Source organism: Carya illinoinensis, chromosome 5, assembly GCF_018687715.1.
Source record: "Carya illinoinensis cultivar Pawnee chromosome 5, C.illinoinensisPawnee_v1, whole genome shotgun sequence".
Taxonomy (NCBI): Eukaryota; Viridiplantae; Streptophyta; class Magnoliopsida; order Fagales; family Juglandaceae; genus Carya; species Carya illinoinensis.
The window spans coordinates 48,650,160-48,667,520 of NC_056756.1; the positions used below are offsets into that span (position 1 = coordinate 48,650,160).

General features: G+C 37.5%; 2 protein-coding genes and 1 pseudogene across 2 annotated transcripts; 1 reads left to right on the plus strand and 2 right to left on the minus strand.

Moving 5' to 3' along the window:
• Positions 1 to 4,954: 4,954 nt before the first annotated feature.
• Positions 4,955 to 6,001, plus strand: LOC122311871 (annotated as a pseudogene).
• Positions 6,002 to 7,151: 1,150 nt separating this feature from the next.
• LOC122310766 (plastidial pyruvate kinase 2) lies at positions 7,152 to 17,196 on the minus strand. Its single transcript, XM_043124899.1, has 12 exons — positions 16,738 to 17,196; positions 15,930 to 16,211; positions 14,803 to 14,968; positions 13,425 to 13,559; positions 13,168 to 13,278; positions 12,969 to 13,057; positions 12,754 to 12,816; positions 12,426 to 12,601; positions 9,041 to 9,143; positions 8,768 to 8,916; positions 8,228 to 8,336; positions 7,152 to 7,636 (listed from the first exon to the last, which is right to left on the minus strand). Exons 1-12 carry the CDS (start codon positions 16,975 to 16,977, stop codon positions 7,529 to 7,531), a joined length of 1,731 nt encoding a protein of 576 aa, XP_042980833.1. The 5' UTR covers positions 16,978 to 17,196; the 3' UTR covers positions 7,152 to 7,528.
• LOC122310767 lies at positions 9,150 to 12,419 on the minus strand. Its single transcript, XM_043124900.1, has 2 exons — positions 11,242 to 12,419; positions 9,150 to 11,209 (listed from the first exon to the last, which is right to left on the minus strand). Exon 2 carries the CDS (start codon positions 11,112 to 11,114, stop codon positions 10,305 to 10,307), a length of 810 nt encoding a protein of 269 aa, XP_042980834.1. The 5' UTR covers positions 11,115 to 11,209; positions 11,242 to 12,419; the 3' UTR covers positions 9,150 to 10,304.
• Positions 17,197 to 17,361: the final 165 nt, after the last annotated feature.

The window sequence follows — 17,361 nt, forward strand, 5'->3', positions numbered from 1 at the left end:
AAGCTAATTGGTCTAAACTCATACATAGAAGTAGGGGAATGTACCTTAGGCACCAAGGCAATGTGTGTATGATTGAGACCTGTAGGCATAATACCACTGTTGAGAAATTCCAGCACTGATTTGGAGACTTCATCACCAACAACTTCCCAATGATCTTGAAAGAAACCCGCACTAAAACCATCAGGCCCATGAGCCTTGAAAGGGGACATTTGTCGTAGAGCAAGTTTAACTTCTTCTCTATGAAATTCTTTATCTAAGCTGAGTCTCATTTCTATAGTAATATTTTGTTCTGCTGTCCCTACACAATGCTCAATTTGCTCCTTTGAAGGATGATCAGACTAATAAACATTTGAAAAATATTGCCAGAAACCAAGGTTAATATCTTCAGGCTCAGTCAACAGAATATTATTACTATCACGAATATGCTTAATTGAGTTTTTCTTCCTTCTCTGATTAACACAAGCATGGTAAAATTTTGTATTTCTGTCCCCTTTCTCTAACCAATGTTTCTTAACTCTTTATTTCCACTTCAAATTTTCTTGCTCCAATAAGAATTCTAGTTCTTTGTGCAGCTGTTTTTGAGCTAACACGTTCTCTGGTTTCTCATCTTTTTGCAAAAAGGAAACAGCTTCAATCTATCCTTCTGTACTGATTTGCACCACTGTTTTAGTCCCTTGCTGCAGCACTCCAGTTTTGCTTGAACTATTGCAAGCTAAGACCTGCCCCCAACATTCCTTCTCCATTCATATTCACAACACTGCTACACTCCTCTTCTCTACTCCATGCCATTTCATACTTGAAGCTAATAGGAACATATTGAACAGCTTGCGTAGTAACACAATGAAGAAGTATTGGTCTGTAATCTGAGCATATTGCCTTGAGTGTGTCCACCTGATAACCATCATAGCAATCCTTCCATTTCTAATTAACCAATCCTCTATCAAGCCTCTCTTTAGTGAAAGAGGCATCTTCATGCAGATTGGACCAAGTAAATTTGTCTCCTCTCCACCATAGATCGAAAAGAGCTCCTTTAGGTAGGACCTGTCTAAATGCTTGCATCTGCCCCTCACTCCTTATCCCTCCCCTCCCCCCCCCCCCCCCCTCCTCTTCCCCATCTTTTCATTAATTGTCAAAATCTCATTGAAGTCCCCAATTATACACCATCTCAAATCATTTGGTTTAAAAGAATTAAACAAATCAAAACCATGCTTTCTCTGGTTCACCTCAGGATGACCATAGAAGCAAGTCAAAAGCCATCGAGTCCCATTCCTTATATACACATTAACATATCTACAAGAAAAGTTCAACAACTCAACACAAACATCATCTTTCCACAATAACATTAGACCACCACTTCTGCCTACTGCCTCCACTACAATGCACCCATCATATTTTAGTTTCTTAGCCACCCCTTGAACACGTTGGTTACACAATTTGGTTTTCATGAGGAAAACCAAGTCAGGAACTTTTTCCTTAATCTGAAGACTAAGGTTTTGAACTGTTCGAGGGTTTTCAAGCCCCCGACAATTCCAACTTAAAATTTTCATAATGATTGGCAGGGTTGTAAAACAGCCTCCACCACATCCTTATCACATGTTTCATCAAATTTACCTTTCTTTAGTACAACCATCTCAGGCAACATATGTAACAGCCCGCTAGAAATTTAACGGTAAAATTTCTATTGACTTTAGGAATCTCGTGAAGACCCTATAAGTTTTCATGAATCTATTAATCGTATAGTTAATGTTATTACTCACTGTGGTATCAGGAGTGTGTTTTTTATTATTGGAGATAGTTAGAAAGTTTTATTTGGACACATGGAAAGATTTTAGTCACCTTACTCTTCCAAGTCTACTCTCCACTTTTGGAAAATAGCCTAAACTGATTTTGTGGATATTATTGGATAAAAAAAAGAAATATCTTGAGCTAATTTTCGTGAATATTATTAGGTAAAAATATCTTGAGCTGATTTTTATAGATATTATTAGATAAAAATATCTTAAACTGATTTTTGTAGATATTAATGGTTATAAATATCTTGAGATGATCTTTAATAGATATTTTGGGTAGGAAAAACCTACATTCAACTCTCAACTCCAGCCTTATCCTCTTCCATATATCGTCCATAAGTATCTCCAGCCACCACCCATGAACTTATCTTCATTTACACTTTCCATTAAAAGAATATCAAACACTCTCTCTCAGACAGTTTTTAGGAGTTCTTTTGCACGTCCATTTCGAAGCTTTTGTAAATATTTTATCATAAAGTCTCCTTCATATACGTTGTTCCCTTTTTAGTCTAGTTTACGTGGATATCTTATTTTTTCCATTTGAAGATTATTTGGTTAGTCAAATATTGTGTAAACTATAGAAAGGTCATTCTGGGAGATAAACTGGAGAATATGTTATAGTTTGGAGTTTTTGACCAAGCTAATGGATAGATATTAGTCCGAAATTTTTACGGAGTATTGTTAACATGTATATATGATTATTGGTTGAGTATTTTTGCATGATTAAAGGTTTTGATGAAAGATTTTCTTAGATTTAGAAACTAAGAAACTGGAAGAGGAAAAACAGTTTCTGCTTTGAGAAAGTTTAACTCTTTGGTGGTCTAAACCTATTCCAATGACTTTGATAATTTTATTGGAGGATCCTAAGCATCTTATATACATGTTATATTATTATTTTAAAGATATTTGATGTTAGTTTCAAAGATATGAAATTTTATGCAAAAAGATATTCAGATAAGCCAAAGTGTGGATGTTCTTGGCTAAATTTATGTTTTGGTTAATTTTTAACCATGTGATCTTGAATTAGAAGCTTATATATGTTTTAGGACATCTTTTTAAATCATGTGATGGTTTGATTTGAAGATCACATCTTTATAAGTTATAGATCTCACATCTTTATAAGTTATAGATCAAAAGGTTAATCAAAACAAGTTAGAAACAAAAATCAATGGAAATAACATATGAGAATTTCGGCCCTATGGAGTTTTAATAGTTGTGATTAGTTTTAAATGTTTCTAAATTGATATTTGAGTCGAGGATAAAATTTACATGAAGCATGTAAATTTTGGTGACTTTTGGAATTAGTATACAAAATCCTTAAATTATGGGTTAAACGGTCATTTTCCTACATGCAGAGAGTAAAATGGAAATTTTACTCTTTAAGAACGGCCTCCTCCTCTTCAGACAGCCAAAAATTCTTCCACCGCTCTTCAAGCTCCTCCATGTTTTTGCTAAAGGGCGATACTCACAAAAAGACTCACTCAAACTCCTCCTCTGAAATCACCTAGAGACCCAGATGATTCAGAGAGAAGACTATTTGATGAGTTTAAAAAAGAAAAAAGAAAAAAAAAATCATGTAGTCAAAATATACACACACGCTTTTCCCATTAATTTTCTTTTAACTCGCTCATTAAAGGCATGCTTAGCAAATATGAAAATTTCCAAAATCTTCAAGATTTTCAAAATCTCTCATAATTTTATTTCCAAATATCATTTTAATATAAAACCCTTTTTAATTTTTAATTTTCAGCCTTTTTTTTAACTCATTATACTTAATTATTACTCAAACACAAAAACCAATACAACTTTTATAAACTCTAAAACAAAATTAATATTAAAAAATTATATTCAAACATTTTTTTTTAACTATCTATTAACTTCTACAAATTTCAAAACAATACTTATTTTAAAGTTGCTCGGTTTGGAGGGAGTTCGGGGGATGAACCCCTTGAAAGGAATTGCATATACATTCTTTTAAGTGTTATTTTCTCTCCTTCAGTCTGTATTCCTAATCAGAGTGAAGCGACTAGATCAATATGCATGAACAATTGAGCTAACCTCACATCTCTAGAGTTACGCGCAACACCAAAACTTGAATGCACAATATTCCTCAATCAGATGTTGTGAGAAAGATGATTCCAGAGTTTTGTATTGAATTAATAACCACCTTTCTCAACCGACCTGCCATTCCACATGAATGGAGTAAGGGATGTCCTCTCCAATTTCCAAAATATAAAGCCAAAACTTAGAACTCCTCAAGAACGGGATAGGGCCCTGATTAGCATAATTGGCGCTCTCTCATAGTGTGGCTACATAGGTGGGCTCACCAGCTCGTCTCCTTTCATATTTGATTGCATAAGGAATTCATTTGAGTTTCATTGAAAGTAACTGCACATGCATTCTTTAAAGAGTTAGTTGATCTCATTTTTAACTTTTTCTCAATCGTTTTCAAAAATCCAATAAAACATATTTACTCAAATAATTTTACTACTATTCAGAAAATTTTGAGATACTTTAAGCATCTAAACATGCCCTAAATCGCTAGCTAATGAACAAAACTTATGGATATATAGCTTATACATTGATGCATAATGTGTCCTTTTGTTTTTGTTCCCTTTGTTTTTGTTCGTGCATGCATGATAAGAACTGTTGAACTACTTGTAATGTCTAATAGTATTGAAACCTAACCTTTCTCTTATTCCCAACCAATTCTTTCGATCATCATATTCTATTTTCACAAATACATATGCTTTGGACATATGATAACAACAAATGTGAACTAAACTATCTATTAATTGTCTTCCATGACAACTTTAGATCAACATATCTATGCATGAGCCTTACCTTGCGTTATATATCTTCTTCTTCTTCTTTTTCCTCTAAATTAATGTGGATTTTCCAATAAGAATAATTTATTAGTTTGAAATTGATTTCATTAGTTCCTAGCTAGTAGTGGAGCACTCCATTTACATGTTCTTAATTATTTAGGTTTATATATATATATATATATATATATATCATACCTCATCATTAACTATATCCGAATTGAAATAGCTAGTGAGGAACGCGTATTGGTTAGATTTTTAAACTCGCTGGATCTGAACGATTGAACCTATAAAAGAAGTCTTCTCTTGATGTTTTGAAAGCTCAAACACACAACAAAAGAGAGTTCAACAGGATTCAGGTTGAGGCACTAGCTAGCTATAGACGCAAAAATGGCTAAGATCTTCGACTTACTTCTCTCGTCTTTCCCCCTCCTAATAATCCTGACCCTTTTCAAAACGTCTCATGCTGGTGGTATCGCCATTTATTGGGGTCAAAACGGCAACGAGGGAACACTATCCGATATCTGCGCTATGGGTAGATATTTATACGTGAACATAGCCTTCCTCAACATATTCGGCAATGGCCAAACCCCAGAAATCAACTTTGCAGGTCACTGCAATCCAGCATCCAATGGTTGCACAATAGTTAGTGATGGCATTAGAAGTTGCCAAAAGCTTGGAATCAAGGTGATGCTTTCCATCGGAGGGGGAGTCGGAAACTACTCTTTCACTTCTTCCAAGGATGCCAAGAAAGTAGCACGCTTTCTATGGAAGAATTTCTTGGGTTGTAAATCATCATCACGTTCACTTGGAGATGTTGTATTGGATAGCATAGACTTCGATATAGAGCTTGGCTCTACGCAGTATTGGCAGGACATTGCACGGTACCTGAAGGCACACAACAAGCGACAAAGAAAGGTGTACTTAACTGCAGCTCCCCAATGTCTATTGCTTGATAGATTTATTGGCATTGCCCTTAACACAAGTCTTTTATGACTATGTTTGGGTTCAATTCTATAACAATGCTCCATGCCAATACAGTTCGGGTAACATCACTAATCCTGTAAATTTATGGAAAATATGGAATAAAATCAAGGCCGGGAAGATATTTTTAGGTTTGCTGGCAACTCCACAAGTGGCCGGAAGTGGGTATATTCCCCCTGACGTGCTGACCTCTCAGATTCTTCCTATCATTAGGAAGTCACGAAAGTATGGAAGCGTGATGTTTTGGTCAAAGTATTATGATGATCAGACTGGATATAGTTCCACAATTTTAAAGAGTGTATGAATTATGCTATGTCTAGTAGTTTAATGATAATATGTTGGGCTGGTGATGTTCTTAATTATTAATTCCAGATGTTAAGAGAAATAAACGATAATGTAGTTTGACTTTTCTTCTTGTTTTGTTCTTCTGGCCCAATCCATGCCAACGTGATTTTGTTCTCATTGCATCGTTCTGGAATATGTGTGTGTATTGTGTTGGTGGGGGACAAGTTTGTTTTGTTTAATGGCGATAGTGGGGCTGGACTTAGGATGCCGGCAACTTGTTTTGAATATATATAAGGGCCTGTCATTAATGAGCAATGCTACATACAGTCGTGGAATTGTAAATGCCGCGCAATCGCTTTAAAAAAGAGTGGAGTTCACGATTAAAAAGTTAGTTTTTTTTTTCATGTGGATCCCATATTAATTCATTTTTTTCAAAACGATTGCACACCGCTTGCACAACCACGACTGCAAATATCATTTCTCGTCATTAATTAATGTACCCTTTTTAGAGTTGATAAGTACTTCCACATACATACATTACCATCTTAATTAATTTCCATGTCGTTAATTAGTAAAAATCATCATAATAATATATTAAGGATTCAATCATAATTTAGACCAAAGAAGTTATAAGATTAAAATAATCGCATTCTATAGACTATAGCTCATCAAGGATGGCAACATTAATCGTGGGGAATAATGCCCATCACAATAGTACTACTTGCTTTGTCTATAGAGTGTGTCCTATGCTCTATCTTAGAATATAGGGTTTGGTTAACTTTGTTTTGAATAGAATTGTGCTGTCTCTTAAACTGTAAGTATGTAGAGATTTGTAACATAAATTAGACTATGTCAATCACAATTGTATACTAGAGAGCTATTCATATTATAGTTGACTTGTAATATATGTTTTAGGTCCAATTGAAATGTTGTTATTAATGAATGAAACATGATTTTATAAAATAATAATAATAATAATAATAATAATACTTGCAATGTTTCATGCAAAATTATAAGGCACTTTTCTGCAGGCTTCAAGAGGATTGTCGTTGTGGAGACGAAAAGGTCACCCTCTTCTAAGCTAGGAGACGGTAAATGGCTTTTGCACAGAAACTGCTCGTTTTATATTCCAGGGTGGTAAATTATTTTTCCAATATATTCCAAACAAGGTGCATGGGAAAGTGTGTCGCCTACATGGACAATGACATGGAGATCTCCTTCCATTTGAACTGGAACAAAATGGAATGTCGAAAAGAAAAACGGAAAATTACATAAGCTGAGGTGGTCTTTATATTATTGCATGATTGATCGACATTGTAGCCTGTTTAGATAGAAGATTCAATACTTTGGATCATAAATAATAGTGTTATAATCCTCAGACAAATAGCTATTAGCGTTAACAACATACACCAGCAAGCTGATGAAATTTAAACACATACCAAGAAATTGAAATGCAACGGGAAAACAGAAAAACAGAACATAGAAACAGATGGAACCTCGAAATACGCGCAAATAACAAAGCAACCAAAAATTACTTCACTGATCGTGGGGAAGCCCCAGAATGAATCGCGCCCTGACAATATGGCATACTCAATGCATGGGCAGATAACTAAAATTATGCGGGCCCTTGATCTTACTTTGCATCTACACTTTCCGGACCTGGATGTTGTGAGTGGACTGGAATCGCCAGATGGGTTGTCGTCCACTCTGAAGAAGTGCTACCTCTTCTCCTTCCTTAACCATCCCTTGTTTCTGTATGTGAAAACCGATATGGATATATTATAAGCTATGAAGATGGCCAACATAAACAAACACATGTTATCATGAAAAATACCACAATTTCCAATGTAAGGAAATCTACGTAAGGCAAGAACAGTGATTGAATTAACAAAAATATCTATTCATCATTCTGGGCTAACGCAACTCAATGAACTCTGATTCCCAAGAAAACTCGAAACTTAGGGCGAGAAGAGTTTACTTAGCAGAGCTTTGATTTGCCCAAATCTTAAATTATCTTTCCAGGGGGTATGCCCTTAATTTAAATGGTTGACATAATTCCTTAACCAAAATGGACAGCATGGTTGTTGAGAAAACATACCAATGGGAATCAGGAAAGGCTAAAGGACAACTTCCTTGGGACAAAAGCATTGGCACCCAGCCACATGCATAACAAACCCAACAATGTACAGAAAATTTCAGGGTTTCAAAATATACAAAGTGTCGAACTTGTGACATCAACACGCTAATAAAACCTGACAATGGTTTAGCTAAAATTGGGCAGATGTACATCTTAATTACTTCCCAACAAAGGGTGCAAGTAAATTCTCCTGTGAAAACCTTTACCTGTAGTAAAGCTAAGGCATTCACAAAGGTCTCTTCAGCATCATCAGAGAACTGCATGTATACAGGGCACACTCCTTGATACAAAGCCAACCTCTGCTGTATTCTCTTCCTGCATGGTTATCAAAGTCATGTCGTCAGCTACACTATTTGATTCACAATCATTAGTTTCTCACTCACTCACTCATTCACTCCATCTCAGAGAAAACTAAGACCTAATTATGGCCTCGGCATGAAGAAACAGGAAATTTATGCATACAGAGAAGTCTAAGAGGATACGAAATATGAGTAATGCCAAATACTAGCCCCGGGCATGCAAACCCAAGGGAAGCATCTCAAAAAAACTGGGTTTTTCCTGGTGGGTCCCACCTTTTTTGAGGGATTTGCCCCAAACTTGAACAATCAGGACATGCACAAATCATTTTCCTACAAATATATGCATGGAGCCATGATGTGTTCCAATATGCAACAAATCATAACCTTGCATGCAAACAGCATCCTCATTGCATTGTGATATGGGACTCAAGGGAACAAGAAACTCACTCATTTGTAAAGGCAAATATGGTGCCAGAAGGTCGAAAGTGACTCAGTAGAATACCCATGAAACCAGTTCTGGTGAAGACAACTATTGAGGTTCCAAGAGTGTTAGACATCGTGGTTGCATGGTATGCAAACATTTCACTCATATGGTTCTACAGATAACATAAAATTCCAGTCAGTAATCAGTGTTGATAATAAAATTGATTTTTTTCTTGGGGGGTGGGGGGCATATTAGATAGATTCAATGATGAAAAGAGATGAACTTGTGTTAATAACCTTGAAGGCTTGACCAAGGTTAGATGGTGTTTCACCACCTGATATGGTAGCTTCAGTTCGCAATGCAACCGTGTGCATGACTTTCACAGCTTTCAATGGGAACCTGCATGCATATAACTCAAGTAATTGGAGAGCACTAAGCTGTAAAAGTATACCCATCAATAAACCACATTATTAAAGCTCATACAAGGCTTATAGGCACAAGATGTTACTTTGAGTGATGCAACTTGGGTAACTCTCTTTGACATACACATTTATGGCTATGCAAGGATTCCAAACCATTCAACCATAGTTATTGTTTTTTGATAAATAAATAAATTATATTGATCAAAGAATGGCAAAGCCAGTTACACAACTCTGATGCCCTAACTAGGTAGGCACATTAGAGACAAGAAATCATGAAGGGCCATGCCATTAAAATCAACAGCAATTGCCCAACTACAAAGAGTTTTGAAAAATAAAACTTTTAGCTCCTCTAACGATCTTTCCTGGTCTTTGAATGTCCGCTCATTGCGCTCTTGCCACAAGCACCACATAATGCATAGAGGGATCATCTTCCAATTTGCTCTGATTGGTTGCCTACCGCTTAAGTTTGGCCAACTAGCCAAAGCTGCCTCCACCGTCTTTGGCATAACCCACGCCATATCTAGTCGAACGAATACCTCATTCTAGAGAATCCTGGCTGTATCACAGTGCAAAAGGAGATGGTCTACCGACTCTCCCCCTCCTTTGCACATGCAACACCACTCTGCAATAATAATCCCCATTTTCCTCAAGTTGTCAATGGTAAGAATCTTCCCCAGGGAAGCAGTACATACAAAGAAAGAAGCTTTGGGTGGTGCCTTGTGTCTCCAAATCTTTTTCCAAGGAAACTGATCATTGTGCTCTATAGCAAGGGCCTTATAGAATGAATGAGTAGAAAAGGTGTCTTTGCCTGCTAGAGTCCACCACATAACATCCTCATGCTGCCTATTTGGCCTAATGGAATATATGAGGCTGTAGAAATCTGCAAAGCTACTTATTTCCCAATCCTGTGCCGCCCTACTAAAAATAATGTTCCAGTGAATATGTCCCACCAATATCTCCATAACTGCTACCACTGAAACATCCTTTGCACTTGCTAACTGGAAGAGAGAAGGGTATAAATCTTGTAAAGCCCAACAGTCTTGGAAGAATCCCATAGAGAATCCATCCGGTCCTGGAGCCTTGTCCCTGGCCATTTTCCTCACTACGTCATAGACCTCAAACTCCTCAAACTCCCTCTCTAATTGGGACACATCACTCGACTCAATAGTGTCAAATACCAACCCAACCCATTCAATGGGGGCCACCATCCCACTTGCTCTGCTAGTAGGTTCTCATAGAAGTCTACTACATGATTGTGGATTACCTGCTCATCTCTACATTCCACACCATCAATTTTCAGCATCTCAATGTTGTTATTTTTCCTATGCAAGTTTGCAATTCTATGAGAAAACCTTGTGCTTCGATCTCCTTCCTGCAACCATAATGCCCTGGACTTTTGGCGCCATGACACCTGTTCTAATAGTATCATACTCTCAACATCTGCAATCAGCTTAGCCTTCCGAACTAATTCTTCTTGGGAAAGTGGATGTACCGCTTGAAGCCTCTCAAACTCCTGAATTTCTAGCAACTTTATTTTTTTGTTTTCCCCTACATTGTCGAATGACTCCACATTCCACACTCTTAGATCTCTTTTAAGTGCTTTCAATTTGCTAGCAAGAATGAAACTAGGCGTATCTTGGAACTGGTAGGAAGACCACCACTGTTTGACTCTATCCACAAACCCTTCCGATTTTAACCACATATTCTCAAACTTAAACGATTGATGACCATTACAAAGATCTCCACAATCCAGCATAATAGGCCAATGGTCTGAGCCTATACGGGGCATACGCTTTTGCCATACATCCAGGAAATGGCTTTCCCATTCTGGTGAAATTAAGAAACAATCCAGTCGAGACCATGACTTGTTAGACCAAGTAGCAGTACCCCTGGCTAGTGGCAAATCCACCAAATTCAGATCAAAGATACATTCTGAGAACTCCTCCATGGCTGGCCTCAATCTTCTACTTCCATCAACTTCACTTAGAAATCTTACAACGTTAAAATCCCCCCCTATGCACCAAGGAAGTTCCCACCAAGTATAAACCCAGCTAATTCTTTTTTTGATAAATAATGAACCCAGCTAATTCTTCCCACATAAATCTTCTATCCGTGTCTACATTAGGGCCATAAACACCTGCAAAAGCCCAAAGAAAGTCATCGGAAACACACTTAAACGAACACGCTACCATGTACTGTCCAATAAACTCCTCCATCTTCTCCACCACCCACCTATCCCACATCACCACAACCCACCCGACACCACGTTAGAGGCCAAATATGCCCGATCCACATGAATTCCACTCCATAAACTCCTCACAATTCTCCTATTAATCATTTTCAATTTTGTCTCTTGCAAGTATACAATATTAGCCTTTAACTCCCAAAGCATGTTCCTAATCCACAGATGCTTATTAATCTCATTTAGCCCACAGACGTTCCATGACAATCTTAGGCTTCATTGGGGAACGGTCAGCACCTTCTCTTTCACTCTTACCCTGCTGGAACTACCCTCCATATTCATCGACCAAGTCAATCTTCTGATTTCCTGATGTTTCTTCAATTCACCTTTAGTTTTTTTATTATGCCTTGCCTTAATTGTTGTGAGCAGTGCCATGAATTGCTCCTCGTAGCCGTCACACTCAATCCCCACGAATTTTTGGATCTCCCTCACCTTATGAAAGACCCAAGCTGACACTTACGATTGAACCGGAAAGCAGAAGTTCACTGGTATAGGTTCCTCCCTCCTACAATTCTGAATTCCTTGTATATCATCTTCCAATGAGATATCATCCAACCCCAACTATGCACAGACATTAGGGAACACCAAGTCACCATCCACCGAAAGCATTAAGTCCTTGGATCCCTCCACCTCTTCCTCCTCCGCCTCAGAATCCAAGACATCTTGATCAGGATCTTCCATCGGCACCAAGCCCAGTTCTTCTAGGCTTATCGGCTCTTTCTGACCACCCTTTGACTAAGATTGGGCCTCCAAACTCAACGGCGAGCCCCCCGAGTGCTCCTTCAATTCACCCTTTATGCACCAAATCCATGGACATCAAATCCCTTTATGCACCAAGGAGCAGTCAGAAGTACATGCATGGCTCAACTTGCTAAACTTACAGATACATAAAGTACCAACCTAGAGCTGCGGTATGGTGGGTTCCAACTCCCAAATACTTCTCAATGTTCATTATGCGCATAAATAATTTCCTACAAACACATCCCATGTACGAGAATACATAAAGAAGTAACTTACTTTCCATGAGCAGTTTCACCAGAAAGCATAACTGCGTCAGCACCCTCTCGCACAGCAATTGCAATGTCTGACACCTCTGCTCTGGTTGGTGTTGGGTGTACAATCATGCTTTCCAGCATATTTGTTGCCACAATAACAGCCTTCCCCATGCTACGGCAGATTCGGATTATCTCCTCCTGCATTTTGTATTGACAATGCTCTCAATATCAGAGAATATACTTTAAATAAACTGGGAGAATAACTCAACTTGATATCTTAAAATCCTGTGAAATAGCACGACAAGACGATAATCTCTCTTTCTGTTGCTGTTCTAGCAAAATTAATATACCTGGAGAAGTGGAACCTCCTCAATTGGGAGCTCTGCACCAAGGTCTCCTCTTGCAACCATGGCCTGAAATAGGAAGGGCATGTGTTACTTTCAACAAGTAATATACTGGTAAGCCAAGAAGCCAAACTTAGACTAATACTTAAGATACTTGATAATATTCATAATTAATCAGAAAGATGGAACTCGAAATACAATGAAATGATTAAGGAGATCACCCCATCAGATGCGGTGATAATGGAGTGCAAATTTGGGATAGAGTCTGCACTTTCAATTTTAACAATGATATGTATATCTGCACCACAGCCTGCCACATCAAATGGAAAAACTAAATTATAATGGTTATTCTGGAGTAGAGTAACAAGCATGTTGCTCAGTTTCTTTTCTAAACTTAGGATATGGTGTCTGGATGTTTACTTTGCAGATAATTCTTCAATTCATGAACTACTTCTGCATCTTTGACAAAGGAAACAGCATAGAAGTCAACTTTGTTGTCCACTCCAAATTTTATATCATCCCAATCCTTCTCTGCAGGAAACCAACATAGACATTTGTGTCCATTTGCAAAAAGAACAAGGAATTTCAATACCTCCTCATCTTTGAGTGAGAGAGAGAGAGAGAAGAATGGAAAATCAGTAGGATATTACAGACTACAAAAAGGTTTCAGGTCTAACCAGTGATGGAAGGCAGTGTTGCACTTTTTCCTCGAACATTTAAGTGGCGCCTAGACTTTAGCTCTCCTCCATCAACAACTTCACATTTCACTGAATCTTCAGTCTTGGACTTCACCGTCAACGACATCATACCACCTATACCATAGATCAAGTGTCAATAATTCATATGTCATAACAAGATATGTTATGTTTTTCCTAATTCTTGTCGAATGCTGGATGACAGAGGGCTGGCTTCTTCAATTAACCTTGCAATTCAAATATACCTCATCTCCCAAAGTAGTCTATGGTTAGCTTACAGTAACTCTCTTAATGGCCTTACGGTTCTGAAATCCAGATCAAGGGAGTGTATAATCTGGGCGCATGGCATCAGCATCTTTTTGCCCTATCCAGAAGCTTTCACTCAAGAATTCGTAATAATTTTTTTACCAACAGAACCTACTGAATTATAATATCAGCACACAAGTTTTTTATTTATTTATTTATTATTATAAGTCAATATCAGCATACAGGTTATGAATAATAAGAGAGACACCATACACATTGTCTTGAAAAGTATTTGAATACAATCCGGAGTTGATAAGATCCTTTCTTCCAAAAACTTATCTTAAAAATATTTTTAACTAATGTTGATATCATCTTAGGACATGTGGGAATATCATATGATTTCACAGTGACACTAACAGACACAATAGTACACTAGATTGATCTCAAAACTAAGAATATTTAATTAGTGACAGGATGATGCAAACTCCCACATAAATATGGATGTGTTCATATGGCTGCTGCGTGGAAGATGGTTCCTTTTTATCTTATGTGGTGAATTTGGTGGGAAAGGAACGAGCAGTGCTTTAATAATGAGCGTACTGTAGAGGAAATCTGGAAAGTTTTTGTGCGTTCCTTGCTTCAGTGGTTTTCAGCTATTGTGCTTAATGGAGGGTCTGCAAATGAGTTTTTGCTTTTGTTTTCTGATTCTAGAATGCAATTAGGTGTTTCATTTGTATAATTCCTGTGCACACGGGCTTCGCCTATTTCATTCAATGACTATAGTGTCTTTCTTACTAATCAAAAAATAAATATGGGAGTGTTCATGTGTGTACATGTGTGCAACATACTTTAATCTGTAGTTGATAATACGCATATGGTAACAAGTCTTCATGATGACTAAAAGGGTCATGAATCCCTCCAGAGATACGGGCAGGGATTTTGTACTGTCATTAATACGGACGACCTTTACTAAAATATATGATGTCCATAATTAAGTTGAAAAGATGAAGCATAAATAATAAAGTATTATATCTCCCAATTGATAATAGTCTATCTATAAGCATAGTAAAGAAGATAGAAGCTAGCTTAACATAATCGATATGATATAGCATACCATCAACAAGAAGCATGTCACCCACTTCGACATCATTAACAAAATCATCATAGTTCACACTAACACATTCTGCTGAGCCAACCCCTCTTTGAATTGTAAAAGTGAATTCTTGCCCAGTTGATAATGTGATTGGTTGTGGCAGGTCCCCACTCCTAACTTCAGGACCCTGAAAAAAACCCAAAACAGGAAAATCAATTCTAAGAAAATATATACACAAAGATGTTGACCAATCAAATAACAATAATGGTCGATATATATTTGACTGGAACACACCACACTTTTATTTATTTTTAATTTTTTTAATTTTTTTGGATTTATTCTTTTTAAACTAATTGAATTCTTCTACTCATTATCTATATACCAAACATTTGGTAAAATAAAAAGATAAAAAAAGTGTGGTGTGTGGGCTTGTATTTAGAATTTTTCATAATTATATTAGACAGCAGGTTACAATGTTTCTCTTTATAATGCTTAATGTAGTAAAAAATTAGTTCCAAGCTGGCATCTCCACTGCATAGAAAATACATATTCTCACGTAAAAATCTATCAAGTTCCGAAACTTAGTCACTATATAACTGGAACAAGATATATGCCCTGCTTGTTTCCTGAACACAAAGTGCCATGACCTTTTTTTTTAATTGGTACAAAGTGCCATGACGTTAAGTACTAAAAAGAATGCCATGACGTAATTATGGATGGCCCTCTTGAAATAATCTAGCCAAAGACCAAATAAATATTGGTTCAAAATTTCTTATGTTACAGATGAAGATAAGTTTTCTGTATATGCTTAATCGGATGACAGTATTCAACCGAAGTAAACGCTTTTTCTCATTGGTTCATCTGAAGAAAATGCTACCAACACAAATATGCCAATATTACCAATATTGTTGGGAAGACATATACCGAGCGGCAAAGACATTAGATCAACCCAAAAGCAATTGATTTGGGTCCAGATATACTATATCAACCTCTCAGCCTTGTTTCTACTACACTAATCGAGATGGGAAATATGGAATTTAACCGCTCATGCTCATGCGTCCTGAAGTTTTTACTGCTAAACTTGCTCACGACACGGTGCACTAACTTAATGAAAAAGGAAACGAGTAAAATGGGAAGCAAGAACTTGCCTTGGTGTCGAGCATGATTGCAATCACATTGTCTTTGGATTGTTCGTTATATTCCTTGACTAAATCTATAACTTTCTGATGAGACGAGTGGTCTCCATGAGACATATTCAGTCGGGCAACATTCATTCCTGCCTCAGCCAGCTTCCATATCATCTCCCGCGTGTTGGTAGAAGGACCGATCGTGCATACGATCTTTGTCTTGCGCCTAACGATCGGCTTGGACCACACGCCCACTGGTGTGGCGTCAAGAAGTTGTTGAGCTTGTAAATGCTGGAACTTCTCCTGCCATCAGTATTCAAGAGTCGTAAGTAAGATTACGCAAGTAAGATTATGAGTAAAATATCTTACCTAGTCTATTTCCCTTACTTTTTTGTTTTGCAACTTCAGCATAATCTACTGATAAAGAAATGTATTTGCTTGGCTTTTCAAATTCTTTTTTCTCAGCTAGCATACAGATTTTTCGCAAATAAAAAAATAATAATAATAAATAAATAAAAAATTGAATAGTTTCTATCTTCAACATTTTCTCTAACTAAACTCCTTAAAACCTATGAAAATTCCGGCAGTGAAATTTATGATTTCCGTCATTCTCAACCCATAACTCAGCAGCCAAACGAAGCCCCATAAATATCAAGTATAATTATCGCCTCCTTAGCAAATAAACAAGTTGAGTTTTTCACATGCCTGCTAGGCTGCCCTTAGAAAAAGAAAAATATTTAGAAGATTCTTTCACAAACACCAAGCGCTTCAAAACGCTTTCAATTTGAACAAAGAAATACGAAAAATTAGAAGTGAAAATAGGACGAACATTAGGTTCATCCTCGGGCGAGACCGGGATGACTTGGGGCTCTGCACGTGTGGATCTCCCGGCAACAATGCGCATAGGCCTTGAGTAAACGACTCGGGAGCTATTCTTCCCCTGGCGTACCAGAAGTTTGGAAGCAAAAGTTGAAGGCTTTAAAAGCTTTTTAACTCTGTCATGAACGGATCCAGTGCTGGGGCACATCGAAGAGCTCTGAATCGATCGAATGGCCACCACTTGCGCCATTGTACACAGAGAGAGAGAGAGAGAGAGAGAGAGAGAGAGAGAGAGAGAGAGAGGGGAGGGGTGGGGGGTGTAAAAAGAGTGACTAACGAGGGAGATGGAAAACAGTGAGCTTTGAGGAATTTAACAAAGAGATTTGGCGGAGATATTGAGGGGAGAGAGAAGAGAGAGAACTTCGGTTATATCGAAAAGCAGAGCAGGGCGCCGTTGAGGTTTAGGCAACGAAGTTGGAAAGTGCCATTGACATTGTGGGGTTCCGATGGTGGGATCAATGCGACACCGTTTAACGATGTAGGAAATTAAACCTTTTTTTTTTAATTCACATAATTATTGTAATACACCTGGCACTTGCAAGTGATGTTCACGCTAACGCTCACAAAAGTGATG

What these genes read in the sequence shown, in the direction of transcription:
- LOC122310767 (XM_043124900.1), bottom strand. Translation starts at nt 11,114, where the DNA reads ATGGAGGAGTTCTCAGAATGTATCTTTGATCTGAATTTGGTGGATTTG.
- LOC122310766 (XM_043124899.1), bottom strand. Translation starts at nt 16,977, where the DNA reads ATGGCGCAAGTGGTGGCCATTCGATCGATTCAGAGCTCTTCGATGTGC. An exon ending in AGGAGGTTCCACTTCTCCAG is followed by an intron (nt 12,602 to 12,753) that starts GTATATTAATTT and finishes TACAAAATGCAG; the next exon opens with GAGGAGATAATCCGAATCTG. An exon ending in ATATTTGCCTTTACAAATGA is followed by an intron (nt 8,337 to 8,767) that starts GTGAGTTTCTTG and finishes ATAACCATGCAG; the next exon opens with GAAGAGAATACAGCAGAGGT.